This window comes from Macaca fascicularis, chromosome 9 (assembly GCF_037993035.2).
Source record: "Macaca fascicularis isolate 582-1 chromosome 9, T2T-MFA8v1.1".
NCBI classification, from domain to species: Eukaryota; Metazoa; Chordata; class Mammalia; order Primates; family Cercopithecidae; genus Macaca; species Macaca fascicularis.
In genome coordinates, this window is record NC_088383.1 from 128,513,565 (window position 1) to 128,532,581 (window position 19,017).

Sequence of the window (19,017 nt, forward strand, 5' to 3'; positions counted from 1 at the left end):
TAGTTTGATTGATAAACTATACAGCCACCTTCAACACTAGGGAATTTTGCAAACAGGAAAGTCTGAGTTGGGAGGCTCACACGCAACAGAAGCTGGTCACTTTGTACAAACAGAAAGGGCTTAGCAAACATCCTGGAAAAGGCCTGGTGGCAGCACCCAACCCCCTACAAATAGCACGAACAATTCACCGAAGGGAACTGAGCCTGACCTTGGCCCTGGTGGGCTCTGCTCTAAAAGTGGAGTTCCTGGGCTGGCGGGGACAGCCTGGCTCAAGCATGGCCCATTCGCAGCCTCCCCATCCAAGAAGAGCAGGCTGAAAGGCAGCATTTCTTTTTCCTGGTGAAGTCTCAAGCCAGAGTTAGTAAGTTCTGTGGGAGCAGAGAGGAAAGGATTATGATATGTCCGCGATGGGTACAGGAGAAAGGAAGAGCCCCACCAACTCCATCCTTTGCACGTACCTGTGCTACAATGCCATTCAACACCACCTTGACTCGCCAGGGGGACCCTGAACAATTTCCCACTTGTGTTTCTTTTCCTTCCTGGTTGAGATCTTGTTTCTGTCAAGATGAACTATTTATCTGCATTGCATGAAATGTCACGGGTTGTGGTCAAAACCAGGACCAACCCACACACAAGAAATAATAACCCTTTGATGACACTCACACACAAGTTTCCCAAATCTTTAGAGGCTGTCAGTGATTCATTTTCTTTTTCCAGCACTGAACGTGCTCTTGAGAAATATTTAACCCAAAAGGCGACTGGCAGACAATACCCCCAGTAGCCTGGGTTTGCCGGATCAACTCACGCTTGAGTTAATTTACTAAGTGACCTGTGGACATGCATCCACTCACCAGAGAGGTAGAGCAAACACTTACAAGGTAAAAGGTAGTGATGTGTTTCACCCTGCGGCCTTATATGAGGCTTAATTAAGCTACAAAATGCTCGACGTGTCCAGTGTTGAAGGAATCTCTGTTTTGTGAACTAAAACTTCCAAGTTATTATTATTATTTTTTTATGTTAGCTTAGCCATCATGCAAAATTTACTGGTGAAGCAGTTAATAAAACACACATATCCCATGGAAGGGTTTTGTACATTTCAGTCCTTACAAATAACAAAGCAATGATAAACCCTGCACGGTCCTGAGAGGAAGTTCCTTTGCTTCTTAAAGCTGCCAGTCCTGGCTCTTTGGGGGCTCATGTGTTATAAATTCTGGAAGCTCTTTTAGCTGCAGTTTGAGCATCAGGCGAATCTTCTTCCTCTTCCTCGGTTCGCTTGTGTTTTAAAAACAAGTCAGACTTTAAGAAGCGGCTGTAGCTGTCGTACTTCATGAGATTAAAGATCTAAGGAGGAAAAGAAAAAAGAGTCTGAAGGCTGAGGCTAATCCAGGCCATAAATCATCTCATCAGATAAGTATTGGATACCTACCATGTGCCAAAGAATACTAGTACGTGCAAAGAACACACTAAGAAAGCTCAAATAAGCCATCTGCTAGACAAGGCACATTTCCTGGAGATTTTTGGTCATTATGCAATAATCTCAATGGAATATATAGACAGTCACATGAACAAATATGCCTTTATTTTCCACGGAAATATAGATTCACACGGCACTAATTCAGACCCTTGTATCAAGAAGTCCTTCAAGACTCTCCCCTTTATTTGCCTAGATAACACAAGGATGTATTTCTCCAAGAGCTTGAGGCAGCCGGATAGAAACCATTTCTGTAGAGGCAGTGGTGTTAAAAAGATCACTGATATATCATATGATGCCAGTATTGTTAAGACTCCCAGTAAGTCTGGCATCCGAGATCTCAAACAAACCTATTATTGTGCCAAGAGTCAAAATGAGGCATGCTCACTGCAGGGCAGGACAGTCAAACTATGATCTTAGCAAGGGAACAGGCCCCAAATAAAGAACGGAGCAGCCAGCTGCAGCAGGCCAACATCTGTGCCATCAGACAGGCTGGGGAGCACATCCCCAGAACGAAACAAGTCTAAGGTATGTCAGGTGAGCAAAGAAGACACCCGACAGAGCTGAAGTGCCCCAGATTAGAGGGCTGCCCCTGCCGGTACAGCAGACACTCAGAAGGCTGTTTTTCCTTTGGCTGCCACTGAACCTCTTCTGGGCCATGGTCCTTGTGACCAGCATTCATCTTCCCCCACTCCTACCCAATCCTGTGCCATCTGCCCTCCTCCCTTGTCCCAGGAAAGGGGCAGGAAAAGGAGAAGCACAAAGCCTTTTCCAGCTGTTGAGAAGTATGATCTCTTTCCCACCCCTCATCTTTCTCTCTCTCTCTCTCCCCCCCACCCACCCTCTCATACCTTTCCACTTAACTTTCAGTATGCTCTGCAACTAAAAATCCACACAGTTCACCCTGGTACACGGAACAACCAAGTGGAAAGTTCCAGAGATGTCTAGAATGTCGCTGACTGCCAGACGGGGTTGTCAAGTGGATGGTAAAACCCTGACATATTTTAAGGCTGCCCTCTCCCAACACACATACACTATTTTATAAATGAAACATCTGAGGGGGCCGGGCACGGTGGCTCACACCTGTAATCTCAGCACTTTGGGAGGTGGAGGCAGGTGGATCACTTGAGGTCAGGAGTTCAAGACCAGCCTGGCCAACATGGTGAAACCCCCGTCTCTACTAAAAATACAAAAATTAGCCGAGCGTGGTGGCACATGCCTGTAACCCCAGCTACTTGGGAGGCTGAGGCAGAAGAATCACTTGAACCTGGGAGGCAGAGGCTGCAGTGAGCTGAGATCACACCACTGCACTCCAGCCTGGGCAACACAGCGAGACTCTGTCTCAAAAAAATAAATAAATAAAATAAAATAAAAAATAAATAAACATCTGAGGGACTCAAAGGACTCAGAACATCTGCTTGGCAGATAGGAGGTGCTTCAGGAGGGAACTGGAACCCTCAAATTTTACACCTTCATCTTCCCAAGATGGCTTCAACCACAGCAGAACCGCCTGAGTCACTGTACTATAAACAGAGTCCACAACCCAGAGAAAGACCTGGGACTTCAGGTTTTCTTTAAACTGTTAAACTAGCGCCTGCCCATCCCCTGGTGCCCTTCTAGTCTTGCCCGAGTCCTCCAGCTGCTCAGCAAGGCCCTGCCTCCTTAAGGCCCTGTCCCATGCCACGCTAGAGCAGTCGTCTATCTTGTAGCCATCCTGGAATTCCAGGTGTGACTGTAATTTTCTGAGGTTTACAGAAAAAAAAAAAAAATTTAATCCCAGAAAAGACAAAAATCATAGCCGGGGGTGAGGTGGGGGATGAGAAACACCATTACTCCTTCAGGGTGTCCCACCAAGATGCTAAGCAAGCGCCACCATCTGCCTTATTCAGCCCTTCCGAGCACAAGAGCCCCCAAGGGAAACTTTTCGAGGCTTACCTAGTTCAAAGTTTGCAATGAACGCTCAAATGTGACTAATGAAACCAGTGGCACCAGGGTCCCGGCTGGCACCCGGCCTCAGTCCTGTGCCCACTCCCACCCCAGGTCCACGCAGACGGGACCCGCCACTCTGAGCAGGATGCGGTGCGACCCAGGCGTCTCGTGTGAAGTCTTTGCGCGTGGGAGAGGAACATCCTGTTTGCCTGTAGTGGCTCTGAGGCTCAGACTTCAAAGTAGAGAAGAAAAAAGGCTGGCGTTGGGGGCACCCAGGGCAGAGGAGGAGGGGGAGGGGAGGAGGCCGCTTCAGCTGGGAGGAAGCTCAGGGACTGCCCTGGGCTGGCAGGACTCGACCCTGAGATCCGGAGGCTGCCAGCAAGCTTGAGGGGAGGGGGCTGCAAACTATTTATTAAGAGCATAAGGGCCACTCCCTACTGGCGCAGGTGTGAAATGCCCTACAAGTACAGAAGTCCCTCAGGCAGAGGTTTCCTCCTCTGAGAGCTCTCGCCCATCTCCCACGCTGCTGCAGTGACTGGGAGGCAGCTGTGACCGCTGGACCCAGACAGGCTGGAGAAAGAGAGGATGTCACCCCCAAAGCCTTCATGTGCCTGGGCTGTGGGAAGCCTGATTGCTCTACATGGGGTGTGCAGGCAGACTTCTGACTGCCACCAGCCAAGGACCCCCTGGGCCTGGCTCAGGAGCACGCAGTAACAGGGTGCTCCTGGGACGGGGCTCAGCAAAGGTGACTTAGAGGATGGAGAATGCAACTAAGGCCGGGCGCAGTGGCTCATGCCTGAAACCCCAGTGCTCTGGGAGGCTGAGGCGGGGGATAGCTAAATCCTGTCTCTACTAAAACTATAAAAATTAGCAGGGCTTGGTGGCACCCACCTGCAGTCCCAGCTACCAGAGCCTCATCTGTCATAGGGAAAAGAGCTGTAACTGGGGTCCAGTAAATGTTTACCACTGACTGAACAGAAACCGTTCACTGCGCAGTAGCAGAGGCTGGGGAACTGAACCCGGCTAGCACCCGGCCGCTGTGCCCTGCAGCCCCGCGCTGGGCAGCGTGTGGGCATTCTTTCCTTCAGTCCTCCCTCCAGCGCTCTGAAGACCCTGATTTGACAGAGGAGGAAACGAGGGGCTTAGGGGTTCCTCACAGTTCCGGAGCCTAGAAGTCCGAGGTCAAGATGCCGTCAGGGTTGGTTTCTCCTGAGGCCGCTCTCCTTGGCTTGCAGACCACACCTTCTCCCTGCGTCTTCACGGGGTCTCCCCAGTGCATGTGTATCCTTCCCTCCTCTTCTTACAAGGACACCAGTCAGACTGGATTAGGGCCCACCTCAATGTCCTCGTTTAATGTTAATTACCCCTTTAAAGGTCTATCTCCAAATAAAGTCACATTCTGGGGATTAGGACTTCAACATATGAATTAGGGAGGGGAGCACAGGTCAGCTCATAACAATGAGCAAAAGAGACGGGTGGGAGGCCAGCCCGGGCAGGCTCTGGAGCCCCTACTCCCGACCATGAGGCCATCTGCCACTCGCATGGCAGGACAATAAAAACGAGGGCTGCAAAGAGAGCAACATGGAAAACTGCCCGTGAATGTTAAATGACTGATGCTAAATTTTAAAAACACACCCTGTCTAAAAACAATGATCCCAAATATGTTCTTTTTTGTTGTTGCTGTTTGTTTTTTTGAGATAGAGTCCCACTCTGTCATCCAGGCTGGAGTGCAGTGGCGCGATCTCGGCTCACTGCAACCTCCGCCTCCCGGGTTCAAGCGATTCTCCCACTTCTGCCTCCTGAGTAGCTGTGATTACAGGCGTGCGCCACCACACCCAGCTAAGTAGAGACAGGTTTTCACCATGTTGACCAGGCTGGTCTCAAACTCCTGAACTCAGGTGATCCACCCTCCTAGGCCTCTCAAAGTGCTGGGATTACAGGCGTGAGCCACCGCACCTGGCTCCAAATACATTCTTTAAGAGTGTATCCATGTGTCTAAGTGAGAAACAAATGTCCCTAAAGGTCAGTAGTGGGGTAAGTGGTGCTCCCCTAAACTTACGTTCACCTGGAATCTCAGAATTGACCTCATTTGAAAAGAGGGTTGGAAAAGGGTCTCAAAATGAAATCACACTGCATTTAGCGTAGGCCCTAAATCCAAGGACTGGGTGTCCTCATCAGAAGAGGAGGGGACACAGAGAGACACACCAAGGGAAGAAGGCATGTGAAGGCAGAGGCAGACATCGGTGATGCAGCCATGCGCCAAGCAGCGCTAAGGAGTGCCGGCAGCCACCAGCAGTCTGGAAGCTGAAGGGGCAAGGAAGTACCCCTAACATCCCCCCGCCACCGCCCACCAGAGCCTTTTGGAGAACAGGGCCCTGCCAACACTGTGATGTCAGATTTTCAATGTTTCTGCTGAGCGAATGCGTTTCTGCTGTTTGAAGCCACTTGGCCTGGGGTCATTGCTTACGACAGCCCAAGGAGGCTCATCGAGTCCTCTTTTTGATTTTACCTCACCTCTGCTCAAACACAGAAAATGAGATGGGCCTAGGGGTCCCAGACAGTTCCAACAAGCAGGGCTCCCCGAGGGGGAGAAATGACCTCACCAGGGCTGGACTGTGATGGGCACCTGAACAACATGATCGGACTCCTTAAGTGTCCATAAGGAAGAGAAAGAAGAAAATGGAGCCATCTGGGCTAAGCGGGAGGCTGCAGGTGACTGGAAGACACGGCAGCAGAGCTGAGGCAGCCATCCGTCCAATGAGCAGCTGCTGGTGAAGCGGAAAACTCAAGTTGGCAGCTGAGCTGCATTCTGTATCTTGTTTTTTTTCTTTTTTTGGCCAAGACAGCTGCGGCTTAGCAAGGTTTGGGGTTTTGGCAGCCCCACATCTGCGAGCTGCACGCCTGGACTGTAAACTGTTTAGCATCGTTGCCTTGGGATCCAATCCTACAGGCCGCTGGAAGTGAGATTCGGACAAAAACGAGGAGGGAGGCTTCCTGCAGATGTGCAGCTCTGTACAACGGTCCCGCAAAACCAGGTCTTTATATTGCCAAACCACCTCCTCTCCAAATCCCAGACGTGGCCATGACCAAGCAGGATTTGCCTTCCAGAAAGAAAAATATCCACGCAGTGCTCCAACTTCAGACTGTTCAAAATGTGCCGCTCCAGGAAAGGACGTCGCCCTGACGCACACTCAGCTGTGTAGAAACGAGGAGCTCAACCAGCCTTGGAGGCCCCTCTGTGAATGTTGCGTCTGTCTCCATTCATTGCATTTCAAGCCTAATAAATATTTTAACACTTCTCAGAAGACACGTACAGAAGACCTAAACAAAACACGCATCCTCTCTTCTCTTCAAAACCCTCCGCCATGTTATTTCAGGCATGAGAAGAAAACATCATTCCTTAAGGCAATGCAAGTTTAGTTAGTGGGATATCATATTTGCTTTAAGAACTTGGTTTCGTTTTTACAGGAAAATGGCTGAAGGAAGGTGGAAGCACCGCCGTCTCTGAATTGCGGCTCTAGAAGGCGTCCTCTCTCCACGCACATGGACTACAGACGGGCTTGTGTACCCATGCGAGGAGACACAAAGGGAGAAAAAAGGAAGCTCCTGTCCCTCCAGCCCTCAGAAGTGGCTGGGCATTGACAAGGCTGTTGGGGCAAGGCGCAAACAGGCATGTACCCACCCCCTCAAGTAAAGACCACCTCCCTTTCAAGTGGGAACGGGCTGCACCCAGGAGGAGGTCTGAGGGCAGCTGGCAGAGAGCAGATGAGCAGACGAAGCAGCTCAAGTCAGCCCTTGCCCCAGAGCGCCAGGACAGGCCACACAGAAGGTTCCATTGTCTTGCATGGCGCTCCAGCTTCATAGACAGACCAGCCAGAGATGACAGTGTGCCAGGGGTGGGACTGGAAATCCAGAAGGAGTCTGGACACAACAGGATCAGAGAGACCTTGCTTGGATGAAATCCCCTCCCAAGCTCACGGGTTCAGTGCCGTCACACGTGTGGAGCCGATTGTTCGCTTTTTTCTGCAGTCCATAGGACTCATATTCCAGGCCCAAATGACACGACTCACTTTCTGCTGGGGGTGAAGGCATTTTAATTTTGCCTTTTGCCATCAGAAGGGGAGTTGAATGCTCCACTGAGTGCCACTCTCCCCTCCTCTTCCCCTAAATACCTTTTTTTTTTTTTTTTTTTTTTTTTTTTTCTGAGACGGAGTCTTACTCTGTGGCCAGGCTGGAGTGCAGTGGCGTGACCTCGGCTTACTGCAACTTCCGACTCCCTGATTCAAGCAACCCTCCTGCCTCAGCCCCCCAGGTAGCTGGGATTACAAGCATGTGCCACTACACCCAGTTAATTTTTGTATTTTTAGTAGAGATGGGGTTTCACCACGTTGGCCGGGATGGTCTCAATCTCCTGACCTCATCATCCTCCCACCTCAGCCACCCAAAGTGCTGGGATTACAAGCGTGAGCCACCGTGCCCAGCACCAAATACCATTTTAAAGTTGCAAGAAACATCTCAAAGTATCTCGAATACTGCCCTTCCCGCCGTGACCCTCGCGAGGCAGATGGCTATGGTGTACGCAGACAGCCAACCTCCCTTCCGTTTGAATAAAAAACCACACCTGCCTTTTCTGGCGGAGCATGCTGGAAAATACTCATTTCTGCCCTGCGTTTGATCTTTTGGAGCACATGTCACCTGGCACCCATAAGACTGACACATCCTAAGTCCCTTGCTCTGGCCACCACCACAGCCTCTGCCACCACCCAGGAGAGGGGACCAGGGTCATGCAGGGGCACTCAGGCCCAGGTCCCATGTGGAGAAATAATAGAGCCGGGTAGAGAATGTCCGCCACAGGCCGGACAGCCCCTCTCACCCTCCCAGGCCCTCAATAGCTGGTCCACCCCTCTTACTTATGTTGAAAAAGGAAGCATTTCTCACCTCTTACTTTCTGGGGAAACTCAAAAGAAACTGCATTGCTAAAAAGGGACCCCATTCATAGCTCCTTTCTCTGTCAAGGATGTGGCTGGGAGCACTGGCATCTCACCCAAGCCTTTTCCTTTTTTTTTTTTTTTTTTTGAGACAGAGTTTCACTCTGTCGCCCAGGCTGGAGTGGAGTGGCGTGATCTCAGCTCACTGCAACCTCTGCCTTCTAGGTACAATCGATTCTCCTGCCCCACCCTCCCAAGTAGCTGGGATTTTAGGCACATGCAACCGTGCGCAGCTAATTTTTGTATTTTTAGTGGAGACGGGGTTTCACCACATTGGCCAGGCTGGTCTCAAACTCCTGACCTCAGGTGATCCACCCACCTCAGCCTCCCAAAGTGCTGGTTTTCCATTTTTTTTTGTAAGCACCAAAGGTTAAGGACTTCTTTTTGAGTGGAGAAGTCTACCTCATCTCTGCTTTTCCAGGCTAGAGTTTAGCACCAGACCCAAAGCCTGGGAAAGGCATCCTAATAGACGCAAAATCTGCTTATTTATTTATTTATTTATTTATTTATTTTGAGATGGAGTTTCACTCTTGTCACCCAGGCTGGAGTGCAATGGCATGGTCTCGGCTCACTGCAACCTCCGCCTCCTGGGTTCAAGCGATTCTCCTGCCTCAGCCTCCTGAGTAGCTGAGATTACAGGTGTGCGCCACCACGCCCAGCTAATTTTTTTGTATTATTCATAGAGACGAGGTTTCACCATATTGGCCAGGCTAGTCTCGAACTCCTGACCTCAGCTGATCCACCTGCCTCGGCCTCCCAAAGTGCTGGGATTATAGGCGTGAGCCACTGCGCCCGGCCCAAAATCTGCTTTTAAGTGTAGGCATGGAGACCCGTGATATTCATGGAAGAAGAATGAGCACCCCACTCCCCCAAACCCATGCCCTTCTCTTCCATGGACTGAGAAAACCACGAAGCTGCCATGTGCAATGATCTGGACCTTTCTATCTTCATCAAGCTCATGGCTGTTCCAGACCATGCTGTGCTATAGAACTTAAACCAAAGGCTTCTGAGCAAGAAAGATGTGTAAACTGGGGCTAAGAAATGTGCCAGAGGAGAATTTTGTTTTAAATCTTTCATATGGAACAACTGTAAGTCACTGAGCAGACTTCAATGTGTTCCATTCTTCAGTGTTTGAGTAGAGCCTGAAAGGATCAATGATGTCATCGATTTCCCGCTGGGGAGAGAGAGGGAGGGGCAGCACTGGGGGATCCTAACTTTTCACTTCATACCCTCCTGGATACATGAATTTTTTTTATCTTAACAATGAGCATGTACTAATTTAACAATTTCAGATAATTTTGAGCCAGACACTGTGATTCACGCCTGTAATCACAGCAGCACTTTAGGAGGCCAAGGCTGGAGGATTGCTTGAGCCCAGGAGTTCAAGACCGGCCTGGGCAACATAGTAAGACCCCACCCCTAGAAAAGTATATTTTAAAAATTAGCCAAGCGTGGTGGCACACGCCTATAGTCCCAGCTACTCGGCAGTCTGAGGTTAGAGGATGGCTTGAGCCTGGGAGGTCAAGGCTACAGTGAGCCATGATGGTGCCACTGTATTCCAGCCTGGATGACAGGGGGAGCCCCAGCATAAAAAAAAATTAAAATAGGCAGGGCACAGAGGTTCATGCCTGTAATCCCAGCACTTTGGGAGGCTGAGGTGGGCACATCACTTGAGGTCAGTTCATGAATACCCCCGCTTCACAAATGAGAAAAGCTAGGCACAGAGAGGGAGCAAGTCTTGCCCGCAATCTCACAGTAACTAAATTCGAAAGTGAAAGAAGGCTGGGCACAGTAGCTTATGCCTCCAATCCCAACACTTTGGGAGGCCAAGACGGGAGGATTGCTTGAGGCCAGGAGTTTGAGACCAGCCTGGGCAACATAGTGAGACCCCATCTTTACAAAAAATAAAAATAAAAAAATAGCCGAGCCTGGTGACACTCGCCTGCAGTATCAGCTACTTGGGAGGCTGAGGTGGGAGGATTGCTTGAGCCCAGGAGGTCAAGGCTGCAGTGAGCCAAGATCACACCACTGTACTCCAGCCTGGGTGACAGAGTGAGACCCTGACTCAAAAAAATAAATAAATAAAGTCAAACAAGTTGGGGTAGGGGCAGCAGGGGGAGTCAGATCTAAGGAAGTAAGATTGTGGTTATCAGAGAGTGACTTTTTAACACCAGGGCATTGAACGCTCACAGCTCAGAGAGGGAGCAGAGGATTTGCCCAAAGCGCCATGTTACAGATGAGGACTCGGAAGCCACAGTAAGAAACAGAACCCTCCTGGGGTCAGACAGAGGCAAGGCTGGGCTAGAATCCCCCACTTCTGCCTCTGGTGCTCAGGGCCAAGCTCATGCACTGTCATAACGGTAATGAATCTGGCAGCCCCATATCCTACGAGTATTGGACAGGGGGAGAGGGGGAAGGGGAAAGTGGGGAGGGGCAGAGGTCAGGCCACTTCCACCCACCACACAAATGGTGAGCCAAGGTCAGGAGGTCAGGGTTTCACAGCTGACTTTCTAGTAACAGAGCTGTCTCTGCACTGAGCCATCCACCTTCTCTTGCCCAGCTGGTGTGGAACAGGCACAGCCCTGAGCTAGGGACCTGAGCCAAGGTGCTCAGGCTCTAAGAGGTCCAAGACTTACCAGCCTAACCAGCACATTCTATAAACAGCCACTGTTCACATCCCTGCAATTAAACTGTCTGCCACAGCCTCGGGGCCTGACCCAGCCAGTCCCTCCCAACTGAGCTTCCACCACCCCCTCATTTGCTGCATTCCGATGACAACGCTGACCCCCAACGCACCTGCTGCCCCTGCCTGGGGGCCTTTGCGCTTGCCTCTCCTTGGAAGGTCCTGGCTCCCAGGTCCTCTCATCCAGATCCCGCTTGCCATTCAGGTCCCAGTCGCCTCTCCAGGGAGCCCTCCTTGAGTACCGACCCTAGCAGGCCCCTCCCAGTCCCTCTCAGCCCATCCCCTGCTGCATTTCCTTCTTAGCATTGATCTTTCTCTGCCCTCCTTGGTGGGGCGGATGCTGATTTCCCTGTTGTACACACAGTTCCTAGCACAGTCCCTGGTACAGAGTAGGGCCTCAATTCATAATTGTAGCATAAAGGAATGAATAAAACAACAAATCCACAAACCAGCAGACCAACCAGGACTGAATCAGATCTCCCAAGAACAGATGTTTTTGTTTGTTTGTTTTTTGAGATGGAGTCTCACTCTGTCGCCCAGGCTGGAGTGCAGTGGTGCAATCTCGGTTCACTGCAAGCTCCGCCTCCCGGGTTCACGCCATTCTCCTGCCTCAGCCTCCCGAGTAGCTGGGACTACAGGCGCCCGCCACCACTCCGGCTAATTTTTTGTATTTTTAGTAGAGACGGGGTTTCACTGTGTTAGCCAGGATGGTCTGGATCTCCTGACCTCGTGATCTGCCCAACTCGGTCTCCCAAAGTGCTGCGATTACAGGCAGGAGCCACCATGCCCGGCCGGAATAGATGTTTTTAAAGAAGAAAACACACTGTGAGGAACTGCAATTCCCTGAAGAATTTTTTTGTAAGGTAGCCCCCTTCCTTCCTGCTTCCTCCAACCTAAATTCATCCAACAGCAGCCTCTGACTCTAGGCTAACGTACTAGGGAAATACCCACAGTACCACCTTGTGCCTCTCCTGGCTTTGCCACCAAAGGGCTGGGCACACCAAGCTTGCAGAACTGAATTAAATCAGAGAACCATCTTGCCGCTTACATGAATTTCCCAGGTAGCAGTTTTAAGCCCCTCAAGCTTCTCTTAAGATGCCTTTGGCTGGACACAGTAGCTCACACCTGTAATCTCAGTAGTTTGGGAGGCCGAGGCGGGTGGATCACTTGAGGCCAGGAGTTTGAGACCAACCTGGCCAGCATGGTGAGATGCCATCTCTACTAAAAATACAAAAATTAGCCTAGCCTGGTGGCACACGCCTGTAATCCCAGCTACCAAGGAGGCTGAGGCAGGAGAATCACTTGAACCCGGGAGGCGGAGGCTGCAGTGAGCAGAGATGGCACCACTGTACTCCAGCCTGGGTGACAGAACGAGACTATGTCTCCAAAAAAAAATGTTTGTGATGAAGTGCTCATTAAAATGAATAATGCATTCTTCACATAATACGCTAACCTCAATTTAACTTCTACTGGATGGTTTGGGGTCACCAGGCTCACTTATCATGTCACTGTCCAAAAGCACAGGGATGCCCATGGTGTGGCGTGTGGCATTGGAGGTCCCCACGCCCAGGGTCTCAGGCCTCGATGCCATGCTTGTGCTCAGTGTCATTTCTATGTCCTCCCTAGCTGTCAGTGGTCACCTCTTGCTGCTCATCACTCCATAGTCTGTACCACAACTTCAAATCTGCTATGAACCGAAAAACCTGTTAGAACTGTGTGCAAAGCAAGAATAAACAGGACCTGACTGAAAACTCTTGAAGCTCTCCTTTAAACAGGGTGCATGGGAGTGGGCTCATCCAGCCTGGGGCTCAGGGAAGATTTTCCCGTCCTTCTAGGTTCCAGCTGTGCCCTACAAAGTCAGAGCTGCCCTCCTAGAAGCTCAGAGAGCAGCGGCGCCCGACACGCACGTGGTGATGAGGAGCTAAGTCCGGGGGCGGGGCTGCGGTGCTGAACACACGGAAAGCGGCTGCTCTGGGGCTCCACCATGAAGCCCAGCAGCGCTCAGCAAAGCCAAAGCCGCGGGAGAGGCTTTTGAAAGTTCCGTGAAATCCTGTGGCTCCAAACATGTTCCCCTCAGCTTCAATCTCCTTCGCTTAGGAAAACAGAGCTCTCAAGGGAGCCTTTGCAAGAAACAAACCGGGGCTAGTGCTGAGCACTCATTTTGACAGTTACAGCAAGGACCCGGAGAGAGAGTTTTCAAAGCAAAATGGAACCCAGGGGCCCTTCACCTGGAGACTCACTGTGAAATCGGCTCTGATTCCAAATACCTTGTTTTCACCCAGTTATGCCTTAGGAGGAAAGGTCGTGGCTCTTTCTCTCTATCCAATTAAAACACTCTTTTGCTTTTTTTTTTTTTTTTTTGAGATGGAGTCTCACCCTGTTGCCCAGGCTGGAGTGCAGTGGCACTATCTCGGCTCAGTGCAGCCTCAGCCTCCCAGGCTCAAGCAATTCTCCTGCCTCAGCCTCCCGAGTAGATAGGATTACAGGCGCCCAACACCACGCCTGGCTAATTTTTGTATTTTTAGCAGAGAGGGGGTTTCACCATGTTGTCCAGGCTGGTCTGGAACTCCTGACTGTAGGTGATCCACCCGCCTTGGCCTCCCAAAGTGCTGGGATTACAGGCATGAGCGACTGAGCCCAGCCTTCCAAGAAAAGGTTTTTAACAACAGAGTATAACAGTACTTGCTTTACATTCAAGAGTTTGGACTGCACATCTGTTTGGTGTGCATAAACACATACATTATTATTACATTTATTAGGCCACATCTGTTAGGGGCATGTGCATACATTTACTTATAGAAAAAAAGATGGAAAATCTACAGATCAAATGCTATTTTGTGGTTATCTCCAAGTGTGCAATCATGCAATAAAGAAATGATTTCTTCTTTATATTTTTGTTTTCCAAGTTTTTTTTCTTGAGCATGCGTGATGCTTACAGTTGGATAAAAATTATTATTATTAATTTTTTTTTTTTTTTTTTTTTTGAGACGGAGTCTTGTTCTGTCACCCAGGCTGGAGTGCAGTGGCCGGATCTCAGCTCACTGCAAGCTCCGCCTCCCGGGTTTACGCCGTTCTCCTGCCTCAGCCTCCCGAGTAGCTGGGACTACAGGCGCCCGCCACCTCGCCCAGCTAGTTTTTTTGTATTTTTTAGTAGAGACGGGGTTTCACCGTGTTAGCTGGGATCGTCTCTCGATCTCCTGGCCTCGTGATCCGCCCGTCTCGGCCTCCCAAAGTGCTGGGATTACAGGCTTGAGCCACCGCGCCCGGCCGGATAAAAATTATTTTTAAAAATTTTTCTGAGGCTGGGCGTGGTGGCTCTTGCCCGTGATCCCAACACTTTGGGAGGCCGAGGCTGGAGAATCGCCTGAGCTCAGGAGTTCAAGAACAGCCTGGGCAATATAACGAGAGCTCATCTCTACAAAAAAAATACAAAAATTAGCTGGGAATGGTGGCGCACACCTGTGGTCCCAGCTACTTGGGAGGCTGAGGTGGGAGGATCACTTGAGCCTGGGAGGCCAAGGTTGCAGTGAGCCGTGTTCATGCCATTGTGCTCCAACCTGGGCAACAGAGGGACACCTTGTCTCAAAAATAAATAAATAAATAAATAAATAAATAAATAAATAAATAAAATTCTTTGTCATTAAAAAAAGAAAAAAAAAAAACAATCAGCCTCTGTCCCCTGTGTTTCTTCCTTTCTGTGCTGGCTAAGCCTCCCGCTGAATGAGTCGAAGGGGCATGCCTAGTCATAAGGTCCAGCTCCATTCTGAGCTGTTGGGCAGGTGAGCCGGATCTCAGAGCCTGCAGTGCTACCACATGGAGTCAGAACTCTCCCATTCCTCATCCTACCTTGGCTCCCGCAGTCCTGGGAAGTCAGATGACCTGCATTCACAAAGCCTTTCCAATCCCTCCGCTCCAGGGGCCTCTCCGAGCTTTGAGAGACATCAAGAGGCTGCCCAGGAGCCTGGCAGAGCAACACAGACCACAGGGGTCACAGGGGAGCATGGTCTTTGAAGGCAGATGGACTAGAAGGAATCTGGCTTCCAGCACTTTCTGCTCCCTGCATGACTTAATGGTAACAAACCACTTAATCTCCCTGAACCTTGCTTTTCTCATCAGCAAAATGAGAATAATAATACTCACTGGAGATAAAATGAGACAGTACACACCAAGTGTGGCATCAGGCTCAAATGGGCAATCCTAAATAGTAGTTAGGGCCAGGCGTGGTAGCTCACGCCTGTAATCCCAGCACTTTGGGAGGCCGAGGCGGGTGGATCACTTGAGGCCAGGAGTTCGGGACCAGCCTAGTCAACACGGTGAAACCCCATCCCTACTAAAAATACAAAAAATTAGCCGGGCCGAGGCGGGCGGATCACAAGGTCAGGAGATCGAGACCACGGTGAAACCCCGTCTCTACTAAAAATACAAAAAATTAGCCGGGCGCGGTTGTGGGCGCCTGTAGTCCCAGCTACTCGGGAGGCTGAGCCAGGAGAATGGCGTGAACCCGGGAGGCGGAGCTTGCAGTGAGCCGAGATTGCACCACTGCACTCCAGCCTGGGCGACAGAGCGAGACTCCGTCTCAAAAAAAAAAAAAAAAAAAAAAAAAAATTAGCCGGGCGTGGTGGTATAGGCCTATAATCCCAGCTGGTAGGGAGGCTGAGGCAGGAGAATCGCTTGAACTCAGGAGGCGGATGTGGCAGTGAGCTGAGATGGAGTCACTGCACCCCAGCCTGGGCCACAGAGTGAGACTTCATCTCAAAAACAAACAACAACAACAACAACAAAACCCAGAAAGTCCAGGTGCAGTGGCTCACACTGGTAATCCTAGTACTTTGGGAGGCTAAGGTGGGTGGATCACTTGAGGTCAGGATTTCGAGACCAGCCTGGCCAACATGGTGAAACCCTGTCTCTATTAAAAATATAAAAATTAGCCGGGCATGGTGGCGGGCACCTGTAATTCCAGCTACTCAGGAGGCTGAGGCAAGAGAATCGCCTGAACCTGGGAGGCGGAGATTGCAGTGAACCAAGGTCGAGCCATTGCACTCCATCCTGGGAGACAGAGTAAGACTCGGTCTAAAAAAAATAATGCCGGGCACGGTGGCTCACACCTGTAATCCCAGCACTTTGGGAGGCCAAGGTGGGCGGATCATGAGGTCAGGAAATCGAGACCATCCTGACTAACACGGTGAAACCCTGTCTCTACTAAAAATACAAAAAGATTAGCTGGGTGTGGTGGCGGGCGCTTGTAGTCCCAGCTACTCGGGAGGCTGAGGCAGGAGAATGGCATGAATCCGGGAGGCGGAGCTTGCAGTGAGCGGAGATTGTGCCACTGCACTCCAGCCTGGGCGACAGAGTGAGACTTTGTCTCCAAAAAAAAGGAACAAAAACAAAACCAAAAACGAAATGGTACTTAGTGCTGTCATTATTGAGAATACGGAGAGCACAGTGGTCTGTACAGGTTCTCAACCCTGGCTGCACTTTAGAGTGTCTTAAGGAGCTTTGAAAAGATTCTGAGGACTAGGCTGGGGTCAATATCCCCATATGGCTACAGTCACAAAAACTGCCTTTTCACCATACATTCCACTCCCTTTGCCACCGCAAATCAACGCCCATGCATCCTTCCTACTGGCTCAAAGTCACCACTTCCAGGAGGCCCACTGCAAGTCTCCTTTAATAGCCAAATGTGAATCAGAATTCACATAGAATATGCTGCCCGATGCTAACCTTTTCATTATGACTCGGGCTACATGACGAACTATTAATAGCTTACAGTATGGGGCCACTAAAAGTATGTGGCGGTGTCTGGATATTTGCACAGAAACAGCCTGTTTCTCCTGCCACTTTGAGTTCTCCTGCTTGCTTTCTGGAGTTTTCCATCTATTCTTACCTTCAGCAATTATAGGTTGCTTTCTCAGTACAGGCTCCTCAAATAGCTCCAGCCCCCGCTCTAATCTGGATAGAGAAGGCAGATAAACCTGCCGGTCCAAACTGTGTGTAGACCAAGAGTAAACAGGCCTGGGGAGACTCCTGTGGGGCAAATCTCGAGCTTAGAATTCCAGTCCCCACTGTCCCCAACCATGGCCCCTCAGTGTACCTCGGTCTGCCCGGCCGGATGAGATGGTTTCCCGGGAGTCTAACATTGGGTGTTTCACTAAATTCTTCCAGGCCTGGAATTAATGTAGGTTTTCAAATCAAGGCGCAGGCAGGGAAGTCAGGTTACCTGGTCCTGGAGTTTCTGGAACATCAGAGGGTGCGGTTCTTCCAGGATCTTCTCGTTGAGCCGAGACTGCCCCTCCACGTTGACCTGTGATGAGGCCTTGCTGGACAGAAAGGTCATGTAGATCTCCTTTGCCTTTTCCTGCATCTGGAGGAGACAGATGGGGCCTGTGTGCTATCTGCACACACAGCCTTCCCAGCCTGAGCCCTGCTCTCCCCTCCAGCCAGGCCCACAGGAGCTGCTGTGGCAAGAGAAAGGCACCCCCCACAGCCCGGGGGCTCTCAGGCCACTCCAGAGAGAATTTCTATATAGGAGAACTTGCACTGCCAAGCCCCTACCCCGCAGCCACATCTCCTGGAACAAAATTGCTGCATTAACCATCCAGAAGCCATGACAGAAAGAATCCTGGCCCACAGAGAGCACTCAGTACCATTTACAACCATCCTGTGGCCGGGCACAGTGGCTCACGCCTGTAATCCCAGCACTTTGGGAAGCCAAGGCAGGTGGATCACCTGGGGTCAGGAGTTCGAGACCAGCCTGGCTAACATGGTGAAACCCCATCTCTACTAAAAACACAAAAATTAGCCAGGCATGGTGGTGCATACCTGTAATCCCAGCTACTTGGGAGGCTGAGGCAGGAGAATAGCTTGAACCCAGGAGACAGAGGTTGCAGTGAGCTGAGATTGCACCACTGAACTCCAGCCTGGGCGACAGAGTGAGACTCCATCTCAAAAAAAAAAAAAAAAATCAAGTGAAAGTATGCACGCCTATCCCTACCAGTTATCCAGTGCCCACTAGGCCGCAGACACCTGCTTGGAGGCATCCCATTTCCTTAATCCCCTGGACATGCAGCAAAGGGCATTTTCCTGTTAGTGCCACTTTCCCCATGAGGACACAGAGGTCAGGAGAGGTGGCGTGGCTTATCCGAGAGCTTCTGGGAGCCTTAGGACTGTTTGGCTCCAAGGCCTCTGAATTCTGCTCAGTTCCACTTCTGCAAGACACATCGGCCCCTCCAGGTTGTGCGGTCTGCGGCCTTCCCAGGCAGGGTGATTTCCTTTTAGGTAACGAGATACCGAGCACAGGCAGTGGAGAAAACACTCGCTGCCCGCCCTCAAGTCCCGAGTGCAGTCCTGCTGGGAAGCAGGAGCCCCGATAGGTACCGGCTTCCTGTTTCACCCGAAACTAACCGAGGCGGGCTCAGGAGCACTCACGGATGGTAAGGAGATGACTTCACAGTAAGAACTGTGTCTTCAGGACAGCACGCCTCAGGGCGAGGCTGCAGGCGCAGGAGCCTTCTCCAGAACCTCCCCTGAGGGCTCGATTTTCTTTTAGAGAAAGGAGACTTCCTGTGCTCATACCTCGCCAACAGCAAAAACGGGGCTGTTTCTCTGAACGTTAGACTCTAAAGCATGACCTTACGTTACAGAGCAAGGCAGACAACAAATGCCTCTAAAATGCAGTCACACAGCTACGACATATGTGTGCAGGGGCGCCTGGAAAACTGCCTTTCTCTCCAAGAGCCCACCTGGGGCTCCACATGTGCTGTGGCGCTTGGTTTGGGAAATCCCAAGCTCTGCAAACCTTCTTCCCTTAAGGAAACCACCAGAAGGTTTTGATAGCTGGTGCATGAAAGGAAGGAAGAGGATCCCTTTTTCAGTTCAGGGCACTGAGGACAAAAGATCCTGAGAAGCCGCGGCCTGGCCATGTCCTGTTCTGCGAGAAAGCAAGCCTC

The 19,017-nt window shown here is 50.6% G+C and overlaps 1 protein-coding gene across 4 annotated transcripts in view; it reads right to left on the reverse strand.

The window, feature by feature from the left end:
* Positions 1-988: 988 nt before the first annotated feature.
* Positions 989-19,017, reverse strand: part of RGS10 (regulator of G protein signaling 10) — a 42,452-nt gene continuing 24,423 nt past the window's right edge. For 2 of the 4 annotated variants that reach the window (XM_005566569.5, XM_065521484.2), the window contains exons 4-5: positions 17,289-17,432; positions 989-1,341 (exon numbers count right to left, since the gene is read on the reverse strand). In XM_005566569.5, coding sequence (XP_005566626.1) covers positions 1,195-1,341; positions 17,289-17,432 — 291 coding nt within the window. In that variant the 3' untranslated portion in view covers positions 989-1,194. Of the gene's footprint in view, positions 1,342-17,288; positions 17,433-17,890; positions 18,625-19,017 lie in introns of those variants that run through there. The other 2 variants (XM_074002894.1, XM_074002893.1) reach the window with 2 other exon arrangements.